Source organism: Pseudopipra pipra, chromosome 14 (genome assembly GCF_036250125.1).
Source record: "Pseudopipra pipra isolate bDixPip1 chromosome 14, bDixPip1.hap1, whole genome shotgun sequence".
NCBI classification, from domain to species: Eukaryota; Metazoa; Chordata; class Aves; order Passeriformes; family Pipridae; genus Pseudopipra; species Pseudopipra pipra.
The window spans coordinates 3,236,896-3,256,256 of record NC_087562.1 but is presented as its reverse complement, the minus strand read 5'-3'; the positions used below and the strand labels follow the sequence as shown (position 1 = coordinate 3,256,256).

At 37.5% G+C, this 19,361-nt stretch overlaps 1 protein-coding gene across 2 annotated transcripts in view; it reads right to left on the bottom strand.

The window, feature by feature from the left end:
* Positions 1 to 19,361, bottom strand: part of WWOX (WW domain containing oxidoreductase) — a 492,462-nt gene that overhangs the window by 454,803 nt on the left and 18,298 nt on the right. For both annotated transcript variants that reach the window (XM_064670919.1, XM_064670920.1), the window contains exon 5: positions 13,665 to 13,771. In XM_064670919.1, the coding sequence (XP_064526989.1) occupies positions 13,665 to 13,771 (107 nt within the window). The remainder of the gene's footprint in view (positions 1 to 13,664; positions 13,772 to 19,361) is intronic.

The window sequence follows — 19,361 nt, the reverse complement described above, 5'->3', positions numbered from 1 at the left end:
CTTCAGCAACATCAGCCCACCGGGGTGAGCAGCTATGGGATGAAATCTGTGTGAACACCTTTCCCCTCCCTGCACAGCTGTCAGCTCTGCAGAAAGTTTGGCTGCAGAACCCCAGATTAATGAAGCCAAGTCAGGTACTTACACACAGTGGACTTGGCTCTTCTATTTTGTTTTTAGAGCCATAAGACTTTCACCGGTTTGGTGAGACTTCAGTACCTTTTGAAGCCACCCATGTTTTCACACTAGTGAAGACTCTTCTTCTACACAACTGGAACAAAACTCTCTTCTACTGTGTGGTATTTGAGTGTTGGTAAAAAAGGCCACTCCATCTCCTCAGATGCCACAGGGGTACCAAGAAGAACCAGACTAAACCCAACCTCTACAAATGATCTTTGTGCTCCAAGAGAAGACAATGCACCAGCAGTCACTGGCATTTTTAACTTACTTGAGACCTATCACGTTTATGGAAAAATCCACAGATTATTAACAAGTTTCAGATTCATTTTGGCTTTTCTGAAGGCAGACTTTAAGCCCTGTAAGGACCATCAAAAGGAAGAATTTTATCCTGAAGTATGACAGCTGTAACAAGCTATGTCTTGGAATAGTACATCTTTAATCTAACACCATAGCCCTAAATCTGTTCTGGTTCTACAAATGCCTCTGGTCATTTCATTTTTATCAGTGAAGAAAATGAAATAAAAAGTATTCCATACTTAACACCAAACAGACCATGTTACCCTAGAAGACGTGCTTAAATAATTTAGCTGTTAAAAAGAATCTTTAACTATAAATGTACTAAATTCCAGCGCAAAAGATTAACTACAAAAGAAATTAACACTGCCTTAGGAAAGAGAGATAACATTTTTCTAAAGCATTTCTAAAGCTTTTTGATATGCTATTTTCCAGAATTATATCTGGAGAGAACTAATATTTTTAAATGAGACTTTCAGAGCTGCTCAAATTGCAAAGTAACATTTGTGCAAGTTCAAGAATTCTGTAGAATTCTTTTTGCTCCCATTTAAAAAAAAAAATCAGTACACAATCTTTACCCATTTAAAGAATAAATAGACAGCAATCAATATTCAAATAATATTCACCTAAAAAAAAATGTTGTTCCTGGTTGCATCAACAACTTTGTCACAACATATCAAAGTAAAATAACATTTTCTCCACTCAACAACTTAAAAGTTTTCAGGGCTTTACCATCAGTCGAAGCAGTCTGTTTGCATTCTCCAATACAAACTGACAATCTAGTGATACAGTACATTAAAAATTCTCTGTAGTATTGACTGCCTGAAGCTGATGCTCCCTTGCTAAATGCAGTGCAGTTCAATTAACAGCTCTTCAATACACAATTTAATTTTTCTTTCATCTTGATCCACAGCCGAGCTTGAAATGAAGAATGCTGGAATAGATGTACTTTAAATATTGAAGCAAGTCTTTGTAAATAAATCTATCAAACTCATAATGATTTCTGTCATAACAGGACCAAACAGATGAACCTGAATGTCTGTGACTTTCAGGTTTGTGCATTGTTTTTCTCAGCCTTATTCTCTCAGTGAATTCCTGGTACAGGGAAGGGCTCTCAAAACTGCCCCAAAGGAGTGGAAGAGCTTCTCCCTTACTGCACCATTCTTAGCAAGCAGAGGAACAGTTTTCTGCTGATGCTTTATAAAGTCTTTTGCATGTAAAAATCCAGCTTATCACTAAAGTCACAGCAACTGACTGCAGGAGTTTTAATATTTCTCTGATTATTTAAAAAGGTCACCAAACAGAGAAGTGCATGGCACCAGTTTCCATTACCAAATCTGCACTCAACTGAGAGACAACCAACCCTCAATTGAAAGTAAATATTTAATGCATAAATACTATCCTGGATACCATTTTTCCCCCCTGCAGTGTGAATGTACAGAGCACACTTCAAATTTTCTCTAGGTAGTCATGCCATTTCACAGGAAAATGTAAGGTTAATTTAACCAGGACAGGATGAAATATTGCATTTCAAAGCTACTCTAAGTGGGACACTGCTGAAGGAAGCTATTAATATCTCTTACAGCATGCATGCTCAAGGAAACCTCGTGGATCAGCTCATTCCTCACAGGTACACCACACAACCTCCAAAAGGGTAGGATTTACTACTGTTCATCAGAAAGGAAAACACACTCCACTTTCGAGCTAGAGGCATTTTCCACTCTTTAAACACATTCACAACAACAAACTTGACAACACTGACTGCCTTAGGTGGCAGAGCAGCACTACTGACATGGAAGGCCACCAACCTGCACGAGAGGAGCTGCAGAGCCAGAGAGGCTTCAGAGAGTGAACACAAGCAGAGTCACAAGAGCAGAATTTGGTCTCAGATGAACTCAATCAAATGCCTCTTCTCAATTAACACATGAATGCATAGTGAAAAATACAGGTTTACCTCATTTGTGTCCATGTTTATAATGGTATTAGCTGAGACGCCGAGATTTTATTCTTAATTGTTATATTTCTTTCTTCTTCCCGTGTTTTTAATCATCTTATCTGCATCATCACTTTGAATGAAAAAAATCTTTATAAAATTAACTGGTCTCATTATTGTCAACGCTTCCTTTTTCCCTTTATTTCTAGTCCTACATTTTAGAAAAGTATCTCTGTACTGTATTTAAATCGTCACAGAAACAACATTCAGCATTTACAGCAATTAACTCATCATTACTTCGAATAACTACACTAATTGGGATGCTCTACAAACCTGCAACACTGCAGAATTAAAAATAAACACAACAAAGATATAATTTACAACTAATCTATACTTACAATTAAAGTTAGTTTCAAGATTTATTTCATTCTATTATTTTTTATTAGCTACAGCAGACAGTAAATGGGGTGTACTACGTTCTGCTTTGCAAACACCTAGATTATAAAACATAATTACACAAATTAATTAGAAATGAGTGCATACATTCATGTCTTTGTTTGTAACCATAACATGTTAAACATGACTATATTAATGACCAGTTCCTAAAACTTATAAGACAGTATAACTGAGGAAAATACTAAAGCTCCCTGGCCACACAAGGCATAAATGTCACCCTGGCACAGAGAAGGTCACCACCACTTCAGTTCTCCTGATGTCCTGTCTGGAAGCTGCAGGTAGTTTACAGGTCATTCTTTTACACAGCAGAGTAACAATTCTGTGAGAACTCTTAACACCCAAAGCACCACAGCACAATCCAAGTGCAGACTGAAATCTTCCCTGACCTGGGTCCTGTGCTTGCTTTCCCACCTACTCTCAAAGGTTCTCTCTGAAGTCCCTTCAGTTCTTCCCACTGACTGGTTACTCACCCTTTTGCAAAGCTCACTGCTTAAGGAACCTAATTATCCTAAGGATCTTTATCTTTTGTAAAAAATTGTTTCTAAAGACTCTATGGGACCAAAAGTTATTAGACAAGGAAGGGCAGATACAGTGACTGAGCATGCCTTGGTTCCCTGGGAAATCAGAGTAGAGATGACTCTCCAGAAAGCAAAGAAACAAAGTCATTTGTATGTTTTCCTTTAAAACCAAAAAAAAAAAAAAAAAAAAAAGAGTGTTTATTCATTTACTCAGACCAGATCTGTACCTGCTGCACTTCCCTTGCACTGTCTTTCACTGCAATGATACTGTCACAGCATTTCAAGTATACATAAAGCTCATGTCAATAGGATGCATTTAGCAGTTCCATCTTGGCAAAATAAGGGATATTAACTATGAGCCTATTTAGCAATTTAATTCCATCTTCATAAAGAGCATCTACCAACGCAACTAAGTTGAATCAGATGCTGCCACCAGCCTACCACGTTGTCAAGAATCTGGAGTACAAAACTCACTCAAGATCTCCTTTGAAGGTGCCTAACACGGTGTGTTTAGGACCTTTAAGTACAAACAGCTCTCTGTCACCACAACCAACAAATATTCAAGGCCTAAGACACCTTAAGATGTTTCAGTTGAAATCAAACTACAGTCCAAGCATAAAATGTCTCTCTTAAGAATTAGGGGTACCAAAAGACCAGAACTACCCCACAAATCACACAGCTGTCCTTTGTATATTTGTAAGGATTTAGAGGACCTGAAAGAGGCATCTACAAAGCACAAGCCCAAGGTAAAGACGTCCTGATTTATTTCTCACTCAAAATTAAAATAATGTCAGTTTAGATAAGCACACGTGGAAATACAAAAAGTATTTAATTACACATTTTATGCTAATTTTTCATTATATTTTGGATCAGCTACTCAAGATTTATTTAGGTGGTTCAAGGCTTGCTTTGCCAGGCTCCAGCAAAAACAAAAACTACCCCAAATATTCATTTTGCTGCATTAATTCCATACTTCTATTTGATAAGCAAAGTTTCTTGTTGAAGTTAATGCTATCCCTCAGTGACCTCAAATGAAAAACGGGAAAGAACAAGTTCAGCACGCTACTGCTTCTTTTTTTATACTAATACAGGTGCTTCTGCAAAATGATGCACCGAGTATCTTTATTGGAACCAAATTACTAGTGGTTTAATGCAAAAATCAGAACATTTAGATGAAGTGCTTCCTTCCAAGCCGTAAAACAGAAAAAGGCAAAATAAAGATTTTTCAAATCGCCTCATTTCATAATGAGAGGGGAGTTATATCTTGTGTGCACTCCTTCACACAGCTCTAAGAAATCTCAGTAACACAGTTCCAGATTTAATTAAGAAAAAAAAAATAAAAACCAAACAAAACAAACCCACCACTAAGCACAGGAGAGTACAATCACCTTCCCACGTTTGACATGAAATAACACAAATTATCACAAATATTGGCAAATTAAGTGTGGTCAGATGGCCAGAAACATGTATCTAAAGTTCTGCCTTGTAAAAACAGTCTTAATGGATACAGATTTATTGGGCTTGATCCAAAACTCTTCAAGGCAAAAATCAGTATTTTCAGTGGGCTTTGGAAACAGATCCTTTAATGAAAAAGATAAATATACATTCTTTTGAATTGCAGCATGTTGATACAGCTTAGGTTTATTACACCTCTTACTAAGTTAAGGACCATGTATATTTTCAGCACAATGGTGTCTTCACCCTCATGCCTTAACCAGCTAAGCGAAATAAGCAGGTAACAAATCATCTTATTCATACGAAAATAAGACTGTCTTGGACACACCAAAGGTTTCAATTATTGGTTTGTGAAATTACCCAAAGAACCACAACTGTTTTGTGGACCCCACCTGAGCCAAAATGATAAAAAGCAGCTCCCATCATGCATTGCTAAAATGGAGACTTTCAGAGAAAGCAGTGTAATTTCTCACACCTAAATATCACAGAGTGAGAGAAAAGATAAAGCAATGGACTGTTAAAGAGTAGTTCAAGGGACCAAGCAAAGTCCAGTGCTCTTCTGTCCCCACTTCACCATCTTCTTTGAAGATTATCAGGATAAAAGGGAATTAAAGGAGGAGGAGAAATTAGAAAGGACAGTAAATTAAACAAAAAATATGATGCTTTGGCTTTATAGTAATAACAGATTTAGAAATATAATTGACAAGCAACCAAATTAATAGTACCTTTTAAGCACTTTACTCAGCGAGCCTGTTTTCTATACATCTCCTGCATTCCTGTTGGACTCCAGCTGTGCTTGTTTTATGTCACTTATGCTGCTCTGTAGTCATATAAGCCTGATAATTATCTTCAGTTTTATAAGCTATTGTGGATCATGAAACAAGTCAGTGCTTCTTTTGACGCCCTCACATTAATCCCTTGTCACTGTTAAAAACTCTAAGTGATCCAGCAGTGTGCTTCTTTTACTTTTCTTCTCCTTTTTAATGCATAACAAATCTGCAGAGTTGTACTACACCATCCTGGAGTTGGTGCTTTCTTGCTCTGCTGTATTCAGTGTTACAGCAGGACTGATACAGACCTTTAAGATTTTTGTCTTTATCTGCAAGTATCCTTTAAAGATTATCACACTGTCACAGCGCTGCAGGTCCATGCAGTGCAACTTCACAAGTAGGAAGAAAATTATCTCTCTACATTTTCTTCCCCATACAAAGCTCAACCCAAAAGTGTTTCTCTACTTCCAAAGACTTATTTGACATAAGTGATTGACAGACTGGTTACCAGCCTAAAAAAACAAATCTTAAAGAACTGATCCTTCACGCTGCAGACCCATCAAATCAAGCTCTTTGGGATCTGGAAACATTTATAAACCTAAAAGCACAAGTGCTGAGACATGTCTTTGGTTTAGTTTTCATTTCTGAGCAACTTTTAGAGTAAAGGCCCATTTCACAATCGTGACAGGGAAAACCAAGACATGAACACAACTCACACCAGGTAAGCAACAAGTGTTCACTGCACTTAACAAATAAGACCACATTTCACTATGAAGCACTGAGTTGCTTCAAAGTGTTGAAATACCTACAATTATTGCCCTCTAATACTAACAGATACTTCACCCTGTCCACTTCTGATAACGAAATAAACTAATAAAGTCGGGTTTTCAATCGATGACACGGAAATGTGTGAGATCTTGAACAGAACCACGAGGCTTTTGTTGACTTCTAAGCAAAATTAAAGCCAAGAACCAACCTGGGGACAAAACCAACCCGCTGGATTTCACCACGACTTCCACCAAAAACGATCCCAGGAAATATTAAACCATCAGCAAGACCCGGTGCTGCCTGTTAAGTTTTAAAATGCAGAGAATGAAACTCATTGCAGAGGCAAAAGAGGACCAATAATATAATTACAGGGAGCCGGAGTGAACGCCGTGGTTTGACATTGCAAGGCTATTCCTGCTCCCCCGAGCCCTGCTGGAGACAGGGTTCACTCTAATTGGTTCCAAAGCACAACCCACCACCAGCAGCCTCCTCCAGCCCAGGAATGGTAATTTCCACACGACTGTAAATAGTGTTTGCAAACAATACAAACACGGTAATAAGAGGCTAGGTGGGTAATTAATGTGGTTACAAAGCAGCTTATTTGCATTTTTATTTAAAACTGCCTTCTTTAAAAAGCTGCTCAGATTTCTTTTTGCAAAAGGAGCCTTGGTTAAGGAATAGAGCAGTAATTACTCTCTTTAGGGGTTCTTTTATACATCCTTTAGGGAATTAGAATGAAAAGATAAGCAGAATTATAAAGGGAATCATGTAAAATATGAAATGCACTATAAACACTTAGTACTGTATTTACCATAAGCTAAGCTTGTCTTCTTCATTAATGGAATATATTACAAGCTTATGTTACAATCAGATTAATTGTGAAGATGGTTTTAAAAAAAAAAATTATATCCAGACACTCTAATTCCTCCTCTCCCAGAAATGACAAGCAGAAATCCAGTGACAGCAGAACTCACTTTATGTAAGAACACATCTACCTGGGCTTTAGTAAGTAAGTTTTCAACGTCAACAACACTAAACAGTTATTGAAAAAAAAGATTCTGAGAGGGAAAGGTTCGGGAAAAGGCCCAACCCATGTTGCACTAAATATATACAATATCAGAGAAAACCCAGATTTTGCATCCTATAAGCTACAATCGAGTCAATGTACAAAGTCTACTCTTTTTTTTAAAAAACAGACCTCTCCAGACAGGTTGGTGATATTGTTTAGCACACAGTGTCTCCTAGTGACGTTTAATTGAAGACTAAGCATGAAGTGCAGTTTTTAAAGGGGTTATGCTGAGGTCTTTCACTGTTTGGGGGTTGTCTCAAAATTTTTTTTTTTTTTTTTTTTTTGTTAAAAAGCTCAAACTGCATTTAAGTAGTATTATTATAAAGCTTTAGGCATGGTAGGGATTTTGTGACTCACATTTCCAGATTAAGAACAGCAGGGCTGTGCTAAAGAAACAAATTACCAAAAAGATCACTTCGACATTTCTATGTATAAAATTCTGCTGACTGGAAGAAAAAATTAAGGAATGGTAAGATACTGTGACTTCTTTCAAAATTACATTTTAGATTTTTTTATATCTATATATGTATGTGTAACAGATACTGGGAGGAGAATAGAATTATGAGGGCAAAAGTAATTCAGTTGACTCAAAAGACAACTTTGTCTTTACAGGAGGAAATCATGGCAAATTGTCTCACTCTTTTAAAAACCTTCCAATCTCATAGCTGTGAGAGTGCTCTGAGGGTTTTTCTATCAGCTGTGTGCAGCATTATGAATTCAGACACACCTGGGTGCTGCCAGGTTTGGGATGCATCTGGATTTAGGGTTTGTTCCTGGATTTGGGCAATGCTATCAGGTCCAAGGGTTCCTTCAGGTTTGGGGGTGCCCCTGGGTTGAAAGCTCCATCATAATAAATAATAAAACTCTATCTACACAGTCACAGTGCAGAGCTCACTGAGATGAGAACAGAAGTATGAAACAGTTCAGCTGCAGCCAATACATCAACTCTAAGTAAATGATATCAGTATTCAGAAGGATGCCCAACCCTCAAAGTTAGGGGCTTAACACATCTGCTGTATAATTCAGACTCTGTTTTACAGTGGTTTCATTACTAACCATAAAAACTGTAACAGTGGAACTGTATAAACAAAGTGAACAGTGTTTTTACGGTAAAACATGAATGTAATATAAATATTTGCCTTTCCCTTTTCTCAGCATCTGTAATGAAATTAAATTCATGCCATATGTTTATAGTGTACCAAAAAAAAAAAAAAATCTCAACAATCCATCCATGTAAATGTTGATTAAATTGTTAAATGTTTTTAACTTCATGTGAGGGGTTTTTTTTAAGCATCTGTATTTGGAAAACAGCTTTGCAGCACACATCACTCTCTTAAGGTGCCTCAGCTGAGCAAATTACTCACAGAAACTTACTGAAGTCTTAAACATTATGGCCAAAATCTGGTCATACTTTCCTACTAGTCTGAAAGAGTTGTTACCAGCACTAGGATTGGTTAATGCTGATACTATCAATTCACTGCAAATAACATAAGGTCTGATTCTATTGCAATCAGCCAATTAAAAGGTTCCTTCACTTCAGAAGGGTCTGGATCACACCCTTAAAAATCAAAAAAAAGCAGGGGCAGTAATGTTTTAGCTGAGTGCCTACAGCTGCAAGTGAGACAAGTTGACACAGAATTTTTTTTATTGTATTACCAGTCCACTTAATACAAGATAATTCCTGTGGGCAAGGCCTTTTCCCCACAGCAAGGTTTGGATAACTGCTTTTGCCTTGATTCTTCAGCATGGGCACTACTCACGCACTGGAAAATGAAATATGTCTATATACTGCAGGTTTTTATAACTGTATATTACACTGTGATGGCATGTGAGCCAGTAACACATAGTTTTAGAGTATCTTGCTTTGAAACAAGACAACTCTTTATTACAAAATAACAACAGAATATTGGAAATAATATTCTCACAGCAATGCATGGGCTTTACTGGTAGGAAATTCTGAAATAATTCCCACTCTGAAGAGGTTATTTTTTAAGAGCTTTCATTTAGCACCACTTTGAAACTCTCTAATTCTGTACTAACAGTCTGTGGCTTCCTTCAGTATTTGCTACATCTCCAAAGCCATCTTCCACACATTCTTCATCTATTTCCATAAATGAAAATCTGTCACTAACCATGATGAGATATCCCCCTGGAATCATTCACCTAAGTTAATTCCAAAAACAATTTATTGTGCGGGTTCTCACGTAGTATGGAAATTATGTATTAACAGCCTGACTGGTGTACAGGAAAAGCTCACAAAATTAACACCAAGGAGATAGAAAAGGAAATTTTATCTTCTATGTCAAGATTAGCATCCATTAGCATCAAGTGACTATGACAGAAGAATGTTTTACAGAGCTGTTCTGTATTAGACACTTATACACAAAAAATTGTAAACCAAGGACAGCAGTGGAGACAAAACACTTCGTGGGAAATCAGCCCCCCTTCCTTGAGGGGAAAACACACAGAGCTGAAACATGAAAACTGTTGCCCCTGGTCTGTATAAACATGGCCAGTTTGCTCCTCATCCTTCTGTGCTTTAGAAGATCAAAACTGGAATACAAAGACTTACTTATCAGGTTTTAATTTCATTCAGCTACTTAATCAGCAAGAATATAAATCACTCCTTAGGTGAAGAATACTTCGGGGGAAAGGAATACAGCAAGGAGTCACGTTTGTTTTGTTGCTTTTCTTTTCTCTCTTCCCTTGTCACATCTCTACCTTGTAAGTTGCTACTTAAAAAGAAAACCCAAGTTTTCTTTTCACAGTGTATTGTAATCTTTAATGTCGCTGTAGGCTTAACACTGAGGAAGAATTACAAAAGAAACATTATACTTTTTATGAAATATTAAACTTACAATTTATCTTTTAATATCTACTTCAAAGACTATTTGACAGGAATAAATAAATGAGAGCTCCTTGGCAAGAAAAGCTGTGATTTATGAAATATTTTATTCATTCATATTCTTAAGTATTTTCTTGAGAATACCACTAACATCTGGAGCTGTGCAGTCTTATCCAAACATTCTGCTCATACTCAATTAGAAAATTATATCAATAATAATGTAAAATAAATTACCTAGCTTCTCTTCCTGGAGCATAGATTTCCATGTTTGTCACAGCAACTATGTGTACAAACAGCACTGTAGTGTTTTTCATTAAGCCTCAAAGTCAATTAAGCTACGAATTGGAACAATCATTCCTCCTTTGCAAAGTATTGATATTTTTTTCTTGGCTGCTTTCAGGCCTTTTCACTACTCAAGGAGAGATTTATGCTTGACAATTTCTTTCTGATTAAAATGAATCATAACTCTTAGAATTCTAATTTCCTCTTTTCTGAGCAAGAAATTATCAAACAGTTTTAAATTGATATTGAACGTCGTCGGGCATGAACATTCATTTTCGAGAGATCAAATGTAAAGTTAGACTGATCTCTCTTTTTGTCTGCTGCTTTTACATACTTTTTCTTCCTTTCTCTGTCTATATGTATATATGTGTACAAAGTATTAGATTGTACCAATATAACCAACCACACCTCTCCATAAAAATTAGATTTGACAGACCAGTTACACAAGGCAATCACCCTTTATTTGCAATATTAGCAAATTCTGCTGTAGCTTAGGAAGAAAATAACTGGAATACTGCAGGTTGCAAGCAAATGTGAGTTATCTAAAGTAATTAGCAAGTTTATACGGGTAATCCCTACTCAAATGGCTCAAATTCTCTATAAAACAGCTCTTCAGGCACAAATTGTTATAAACAAAGTTTTCTAGATTTGTCTCCAACAGCCAGTTAAGATCAGTTTGAATTTGCTTATTAAACGTAATGGCAGCTAATCTGAAAAAAATCTCATTGTCTCCCATTATTCCTGCTGTTTTCTCTAAATCTTAACAATTGGATTTTCCCAAGCCATTTAGCCATCCCATTTTCTCTTTATAAACTTGATTTTCAGCTTTCATTACAAGCGGATTGAAACTGCTTTTTTTTTTTTGCCTAACAACTTGTTCAGAAGTACAACAGGCCCCAGAGCAGAGCTGTGTTTCTGCAGACACTCAGTTTATGGAATTCCAGACACGGATGTCACACACAGACTCACCAAGGGAACAAGCTGGGTGGTTTTCACAAGTACTGTTACATGCACTGTATTTTATTTTTAAATGCTGCATTACAGTGGGTTTGATTTGGGTTCGTTTTGGTTTGTTGTGGTTTGGCAAAGGTTGTTGTTGGGTTTTTAAGAATTACATTTTTTTTCCCGTATATATTTCAGGTTTTAGTTAATACAGAACAACAATTAGATAATTTTATCAAAATCTGAAATAATAAGTTGTTTCGTTACACGTTTTTAATTATTTTGTCTCTTGCAAAGCATGTGGAACTCTCTTTTGCATCAGACAGCAAAGAATAAAAAAGGAAATATTCTGTGTCCAACATTTAAACCTTGACTACTAAAGGACACTGTCCCACAGAAAAGTCAGCGTAGGATACACATTGCTTTTGATAATACACATGTTTTAATAGAGATACCAATTTTATTACCATCACAGTAGTAACTCCACACTTATGATAGGTAAACACACTGGAACTCCATTTGGCAATGTTTTTTTCTTTTTTTTTATAAGAGCACATTTCATGCAAATTAGAAGAACATGGGGTTTGGAAACCGAGTTGAAGAGTAGGAAAATATTTATTGAATTTCTACTTCTCAAATTACTGAGGAACATGGTATTTATAGTGCAGCTCAGAGACTTAATCTCAGAGATTTACAAGAAAACATAAAACAAGTGGGTAGCACTACTGCTTCCGAAAATACTACCTGAAAATGCACGTGAGGCCTTGTAAAGCTGCATCCTAAGCAGATGTATTTTTTAAAAAATTGATTCCAAATTGAAAAGTAAATCTATTTCCTTTCAATAATTTTGCTTTCCCTACAAAGGAGACAAAACACTGCAGATGCTTTGAAGTTCTTCACAGCAGAACAGTTGCAGTTTCATATTGAGAATTCATCTGAACCATATGCAGAGGTTGTTGACATTTTTCTTAAGCTCTTTCATTGTATGAAAGAATTTTCAATTAACAACTTCCTGCTCTGCAGTTACACCTATAAGCTAAAAATTAATATTTTACATCAATATTTTAATATTAGAAGGAAATCAATCAAATTAATCTTTGTCTCTTTGTTTTCAGTAACTGACTTTGGGGCAGGTTTTTGTGTTTGTTTTCCTCAAGATTGCTTACAATTTGATGTAAATTTTAAGCATCTTGTAATTCATCAACTAATTCTCTCCTGGTTACACACTCCAAGTAATTAAAGTTCAGTAATAACTTATTCTTTCTGCTCCAGCACCTGCATTTCATTTGTTTATTTTCCCAGAGTCATAAATCTGAGGGACTGTCAAAGTGCCATAATATTAGTGCAATAATCAAAGTTAATTAGTCCCTCTCAATAAACAACAACAAAGCCATTACAAAGACTCACTGAAGGTTTTCCAGCTACCAGCTTACAGATGAGACTCTTTTTCTGAACAATTAGAATTTGAAAACCGTTAGTAAATAAATTTTGCTGGGCCTGATGGACTAGGATAGAAAATGAGGGAAACATTCGTGTGTTTTAAAAGTGTAAGAACGACCCCCTGAAATCTCTCACTGTAGGCAAACTATGGGCAAAACAGTGGCTGTCTCTAATATTTGACTGTGTACAACCAAGTGAAGAAGGATGGACACTTCGGTTCTGGATCCATCCCCATCCCTGCTCCCAAAAAAACCATGACAGAGACCAGCACAGCTCATTCCATGGATGAGGGGGATCCATCCCCATCCCTGCTCCAATCCCCACAGCGATTTTTGGCTCCAAAAGCTGCACTTTTCCAATGACACGACCAAACTTGTCTATTTTTGATACAATTTGGGGCCTGTTGGATGGTTTTCCCATTTTCCTATTGAAACAACGCCTCAGTGGTTCTTTCAAACATTTCTGCCCTTACAAAGCACCTGTGGGTAACACGGGTAACAAGTCAAGCCTTGCAGTCCAACACACTCACGGGAAACGAAAAACCTCCATCACCAACACGCCAGCGACCGGGCAGGATGTTACACAGTAAGACAAACGCCTCCCTCTTTAGATTCCTGCATGGCAATGCCATATCTATTGAATTTCTTATAATGCACAAAAGACTCTGTGTCTTGGAAAGCAGAGCTGAGTGTTGGACACTCTGTACATCACTTACCCACTCCCCCAGGATGCGCTGCACGGCGGCGTCGCCTCTCGACAGGCTCCTGCAGGCCAGGATCACGTGTGCCCCGTGCAATGCCAGAGACTTTGCAGTTTCAAAACCTGAGACAAAATATTTTCCCAGTCAGAAATAGGTCCCAGTGACAACACAGAGCTATAAAATTCCTGAAAAGGTTGTCAGGCTACCTGCAGCCTGACAACCTGCCTGACATCCATCTCGACTCAGCTCTTAAGAGCACATATGAAAAAACATAAGACACTTCAATTTGAGCAGGTCTTTGTGACCAATGCTTGTGTATTTTGTGCAAAACAGACTTGGCATCTCCAAAAAACAGACCCAACTTCTCAGCCTATGGGTGTGTTCAGCTGCTGAAAGGGCAGGATTTTACTTGCTCCTCACTTGTTTGAGTGTAAAGAATGAGCCATTCGGTGAGATTGCAGAACTCCTGTGCCTGGAAACTCCACTCTGAAAGTCATAGAGTATTCCAGAACTGAGCTCAGGGCTCTTTAGATGCACAGTGAGCCTTTGAGTCATCAGAGGACCAGCTGTGGCAGGGGGAACATCCAATGGGATGTGTGAGGGAATAAGGATCAAAATCACGTGGCAATAATGGCTTCTTTTCCCAGTGCAAACACCATCTAATCTGTAGGACTGCTAGACAAAACCAGGGATCAGAGAACCACCCAAGTATTAAACCATTCCCAAGAGAGGAATGTCAAACTCATGCTTAGAAAATGTGATTCTACCTAAGAACATTTATAATCTACATGTACGTTTCCCTATCCACACACTTGAAAATCTTTGCTAAACCTTTCCTTAAATTATCTGTGTAAAATCAACTCAATTTTTGTCTCACCATCAGCTGATATGTGGTGAACAATTTTTTCTCATTATGAACAATCAATCACATACCATGCAGCTTCAATATACTGGTGATAGTTATCATGGGGCTAAACAGGTCACTGGATGTATGAGATGACCCAGAGAAAAAATAATCCATGAAAAATTCCTTTCCTTTGCAAAACTTACAGGTATGATTTAATCTGCAAGCACATTCTTTCTAAATCTGAAACTAATGGACAGGCAGCTCACACTTTGCTGTAATTAAAGTGCAGAATAAATCTATATCCCCAGATTTTTTTCTTTCACCCACAGAACAAAGTTTCACAGTGAATTTCAAAACAACTGCACACCACCCAGTGCAACACTGTTAATCATATCTTCCCCACTCTGAATTTGGGCATTTCATTTCTCCTTTCTAAAAGGAGCCTTTAAATTTCAGGAGTGAGCTACTACATATTTGTGAGGTACTCAACAGCATCGCTGGCTGTCCATCTCCATGGAGAACTGTGACAATGACAGAAATTGCCATCCAGCTGGAAGAGGCATAACTTTGCTTAAAGGATTCAATTAGACAAGCTTCAAACAGAAAATGAAGACTCCAACTGAAATGCCCAACAATTTAAGTATGTGAAGAAGTCAAAGAGAAGAGGTATTTGTTTTAACTTTATGACATTTACAGCACGTTCATGATTTCCTGTTAAAAACTGTTTACCAAAAAGCCTATTAAGATGGGCTGTCTCACTTCCAAAACACCCTGAAGCAACAAAATCCAGTTACAGCACAAGACATAACTTACATTATAGAAACAACAGACACCAAGGCAAATTTATAGCATTTTCTGAAATTACATACTTACGGTATTTAAGTCCAAGCAATTTTCTTGTATCTCTTTTAAAGCCATTCACTGCACCAAGCAACTTTAATTACCTGGGTAATTCACTGCATGCACATGAATTCAGCTGCAGCATATGCAAAGATTTCCCCTCTTCCTAATTCCACTTTAAGCACATTGAACTAGAATTTTTCATGTAACTAACAGAAGACATACCAGGGTACTATTAGCTTTTATGCTTCTTGCTTTGCATAAAAATACACTTACTTTGACTAGCTTACTGTATTATTAAAAACTAGTTGTTATGCCTGGGAACAGCTTTGTTACTGTTACACAAAGATCCAGAGCTGATGGCCAAGTTACTCAGCAAACATGATGATGTTTTGCTAACTACCCCAGGTCACACTGTGCAAAGTAATAAAGTCCATGCCATTCACTGTTATAGTTAATAACTTGATTCTCATTATAAACTAAGTTACATGCTGTGAACTTAGTTCATTTTAACACCATCTTGACTCTGTAAATTCAGAGATCGGTGTTAAGCACTTCTCTTTAGGTCATACTCACTCATTTCTGAGCTTCCAAAGCATGATGCTTCACCTTTAGACTTGTTCTGGATCTTTACACAAAAACATGGGCTAAAAAACCCTCCATTCAAACACTGCCACAGGCCAAGTGCTGGTGTGTCTCCCTATCACACATATTTTAAACCACTAATTCACAAACACTCTGGCACTGTGTTTAGGACAGCTGGATACATGCAAAAGGAGAAAAATAAACCCAGGTACCCCAAACCACATAAAGGCTTCAGTTCAACTACTGAATTACTGGCTATAGGTAAGGATTGTACATAACCATCACTACTTGATCTTTCTATCACTTTGTGGGGAGCATAATTCATAAGACAGCTTTCCAGATCACCTACCAGCAGAGGTAACAGAATCTCTTCTTCATAGAGCTCACTGGAATTTAAGTATGATCTACACACCCACTTGCTCACTCTCAAGGCTGCAGCATTTTTTTATGTGTCCTTAAAATATGCCCTCACAGACCTAAAAATCCTCATTAAGCAGTACAATTAAGTACCTTTACAGTTTAAGAAACAGCTATACAGGAGCTTAGAAGAATGCAACTTCCAAGTGAAATATCTGAAGTAGGAGTTTGGAAGCACCCTCAGTGTCCAAGTCATTTTACAGCTTTAGCTCTTTGGTTCTGCAAAAATTAGTGCTTCTTTTGTCCCTCAGTGTCAAAAAACTTGAAGAGGTGGGGAGAAGCTTCTAGCAGGATAGAAAACATTTTCTATCAGATTCACTGTCTTTAACTAAGTTTATCAACATTTGTTCTTCAGCAAAATGTACCTATATTTTCAATATAGAGTAAATTTTAAAACCTCAGCCTAACACATGGATTGAGTAAAGTACAAAGCTATTTAAACTCTACAAGTAAAAATTTTACCTCTCTATAAAAACTACCACTGAATCAAAATCCACACTGAATGTGGTTTCATACACCAAAGTTAAACCACAAAGATCATAAACACCCAAACAGTAAAACATTACCACAAAAAAAAAAAAAAATCACAGTATGGTTTAACAGGAAGAGAAATCTAAACAACTATGTAAAGGACATGCAAAATTAAGGAACCAGAGCAACCTTAATTCTTCCCACCAAAGTAACTCTTGTGGACTTCCAAAGACTTTTTTTAAACTTCACTCAATCTGAGACTGACACCACTTAAGTGACACACGAAGGGACAGTAACAGTAAAGATTTTAGCCTCCATTCCAGGAAACAAATTGTATCCTCCAGGGGTGAATCTTCCCTGTACCACAGTACTGGGGTGTTGCAGCTGCAGAGCTATTTAATCCAGGTCAGACAGACAGCCTGCCAACAAGTTATATGCTAGCAGTGGGTTTTTTTAAAAGGAAGGAAAAACTACACGAGAAAAACAGCACAGGATTATAGACTTGAGCACCAAGGACAGCCAATTACAAAGAATTAAACAGATACTTCCCCCAAATGTGACAGAAGAACAACATGCTTAAATAACATCCACTTTGGAAAAGCAATCACTGTGTTGTATAGAGTATTTAAATATCCTATTTTGAGCAAATGTTTCATAAAACTAATTTCAAGCGATTGCCCTGGAAATCTCAAGTTTGTGCTGAGATCAACTGCTCTTGCTGCTGGTGCTCAAGCTGAACGAGCTCTAATCTGACACTCAGAAGTGAAAATCCTGTTTAAGAATAAGACATACATGAGGATAAACATTATGGCACAGCTCTACATCACCAGCTAACCTAAAGGACGGGGAGCAGAACTAACAAGAGAGCTACAAGCACATGGGATTTGCTGGAGACATTTAAAACCCTTCAGCCCTTTCTTACAGCCTGCTTTTCATAAAGACTCAGAAATTAGCACTGGATTTTATTCTTCATTTTCTATGATGTCTTGTTCAATACTCTCACATTCTTGGCTATCTGCAGTCGACTGCTATCACTGAATTTTGGGGCAGATTTTCAGCTAATGGTCTCAATTAAGAAGCTGTTAGCATCGCTCAATTAATGCCTGCTGCACTGTGTCAACATACACCAGAGGAGTACAGGGCTCTGTCAAACGGTGCCACCTCCTCTGTAAAACAGAGAAAGGGATTCAGTGAGTGGAAAAGCAATTCAGTGATTTCTTGTTTAAATACACAGCATACAGTCCATCGATCACTGGGGGACATTTTGTAACCGATTTGCATCAGGCATTTACACGTTTTAAAAACATTTCTTTATTTCAAATACAAGCAAGTTTGAAAACACAAGAAGAAATTCAAAAAAACATTTCAGACAACAGCAAGTTTTCTTCAGTTTCCCTACCTTCTCCTGAACACTGGGATAATTTGGATCTGCCATTAACAACACATTTGAAACACAGTGATGCTGTCTTTCTTTGCAACAGCTTAGTCCTCCATGTAAAAGCCTACAGGATTGGATTCTTCAGAATTGTTTCTTGCTTTCTCTCCATCCATGGAAGAGCTCTGGAGGTCCAAAGATCCACGTGTGCTCAAGGATTAATTTAAATCCCAGCCTTCCTCGAGCCCTACATCACAGGCAGCTTGAATAGAAACTAAAAGGGAGTCCAGAAGAAAAGTTTCTTCCCTGACACTACAGTAAACATTTTAAGATCAGCTAAGTGAATACAAGTGTTCTGTAGAATTGCAGAAGTCCTGGTCTCTGTGTGTTGCATATTTCTGGCCTTTCATACACTGGTGGCTTTCTTATGGACTGTACAACAGCAGAAACCAACTCAGATTTTGTAAGCACAAACATATTATATCACTAAAAGTGCATGTAACAGTCACAGCTGTCTTCAGGTTTCTCTTTTTCACCCCACTACACTGCTCCCAAACTCTGATGCTGCTTTCTGAATTGCAGCAAACATCTAATGGGTTCTTATAAATAGACAAATGCCCCATTTGCAGAGTGAAGTTGATTCATTTTCAGAATAGATTTGGGGTTTTGGAAATATTGGATTAAGTGTCTTCTGATTTTTGGGACCCAAGAGAACTACATATAAATGGAAAAGAGACTTGTCTCCTAGACATCACTAGATTTCTTTAAATTTGGAAGACCTAAACACCAGGGACATTGAATCAGATCATCTTACTCAACACTTCCTCAGGAAAGGAGTAAAGCAGATTTAAATGTGCTAAAACCATGAAGAGTTCTGGATAAGCTTCTTTTCAGGTTGAAACACCACAACAATGATGTGTGATTTAGGGAAGAATCTTGCAGCCAAGATCATTGTTGTCTGTGCTGGTGGTTTAAGAGTACAACATCCCCCAGAGCTTGCACGTGTATGGTGGTGTGATGCCAGTCACGTGCAAAAGATCACATCCCACACACTCAGACCTTTCAGAGCCCAAAAAGTACCATGCATTCCACATCAGGATTGCCTGGCCACGTCCACTCTGCTTCAATATAGATATTTAGGATAAAACCTTAAGAGACACATTATTCAAGTCGCTCC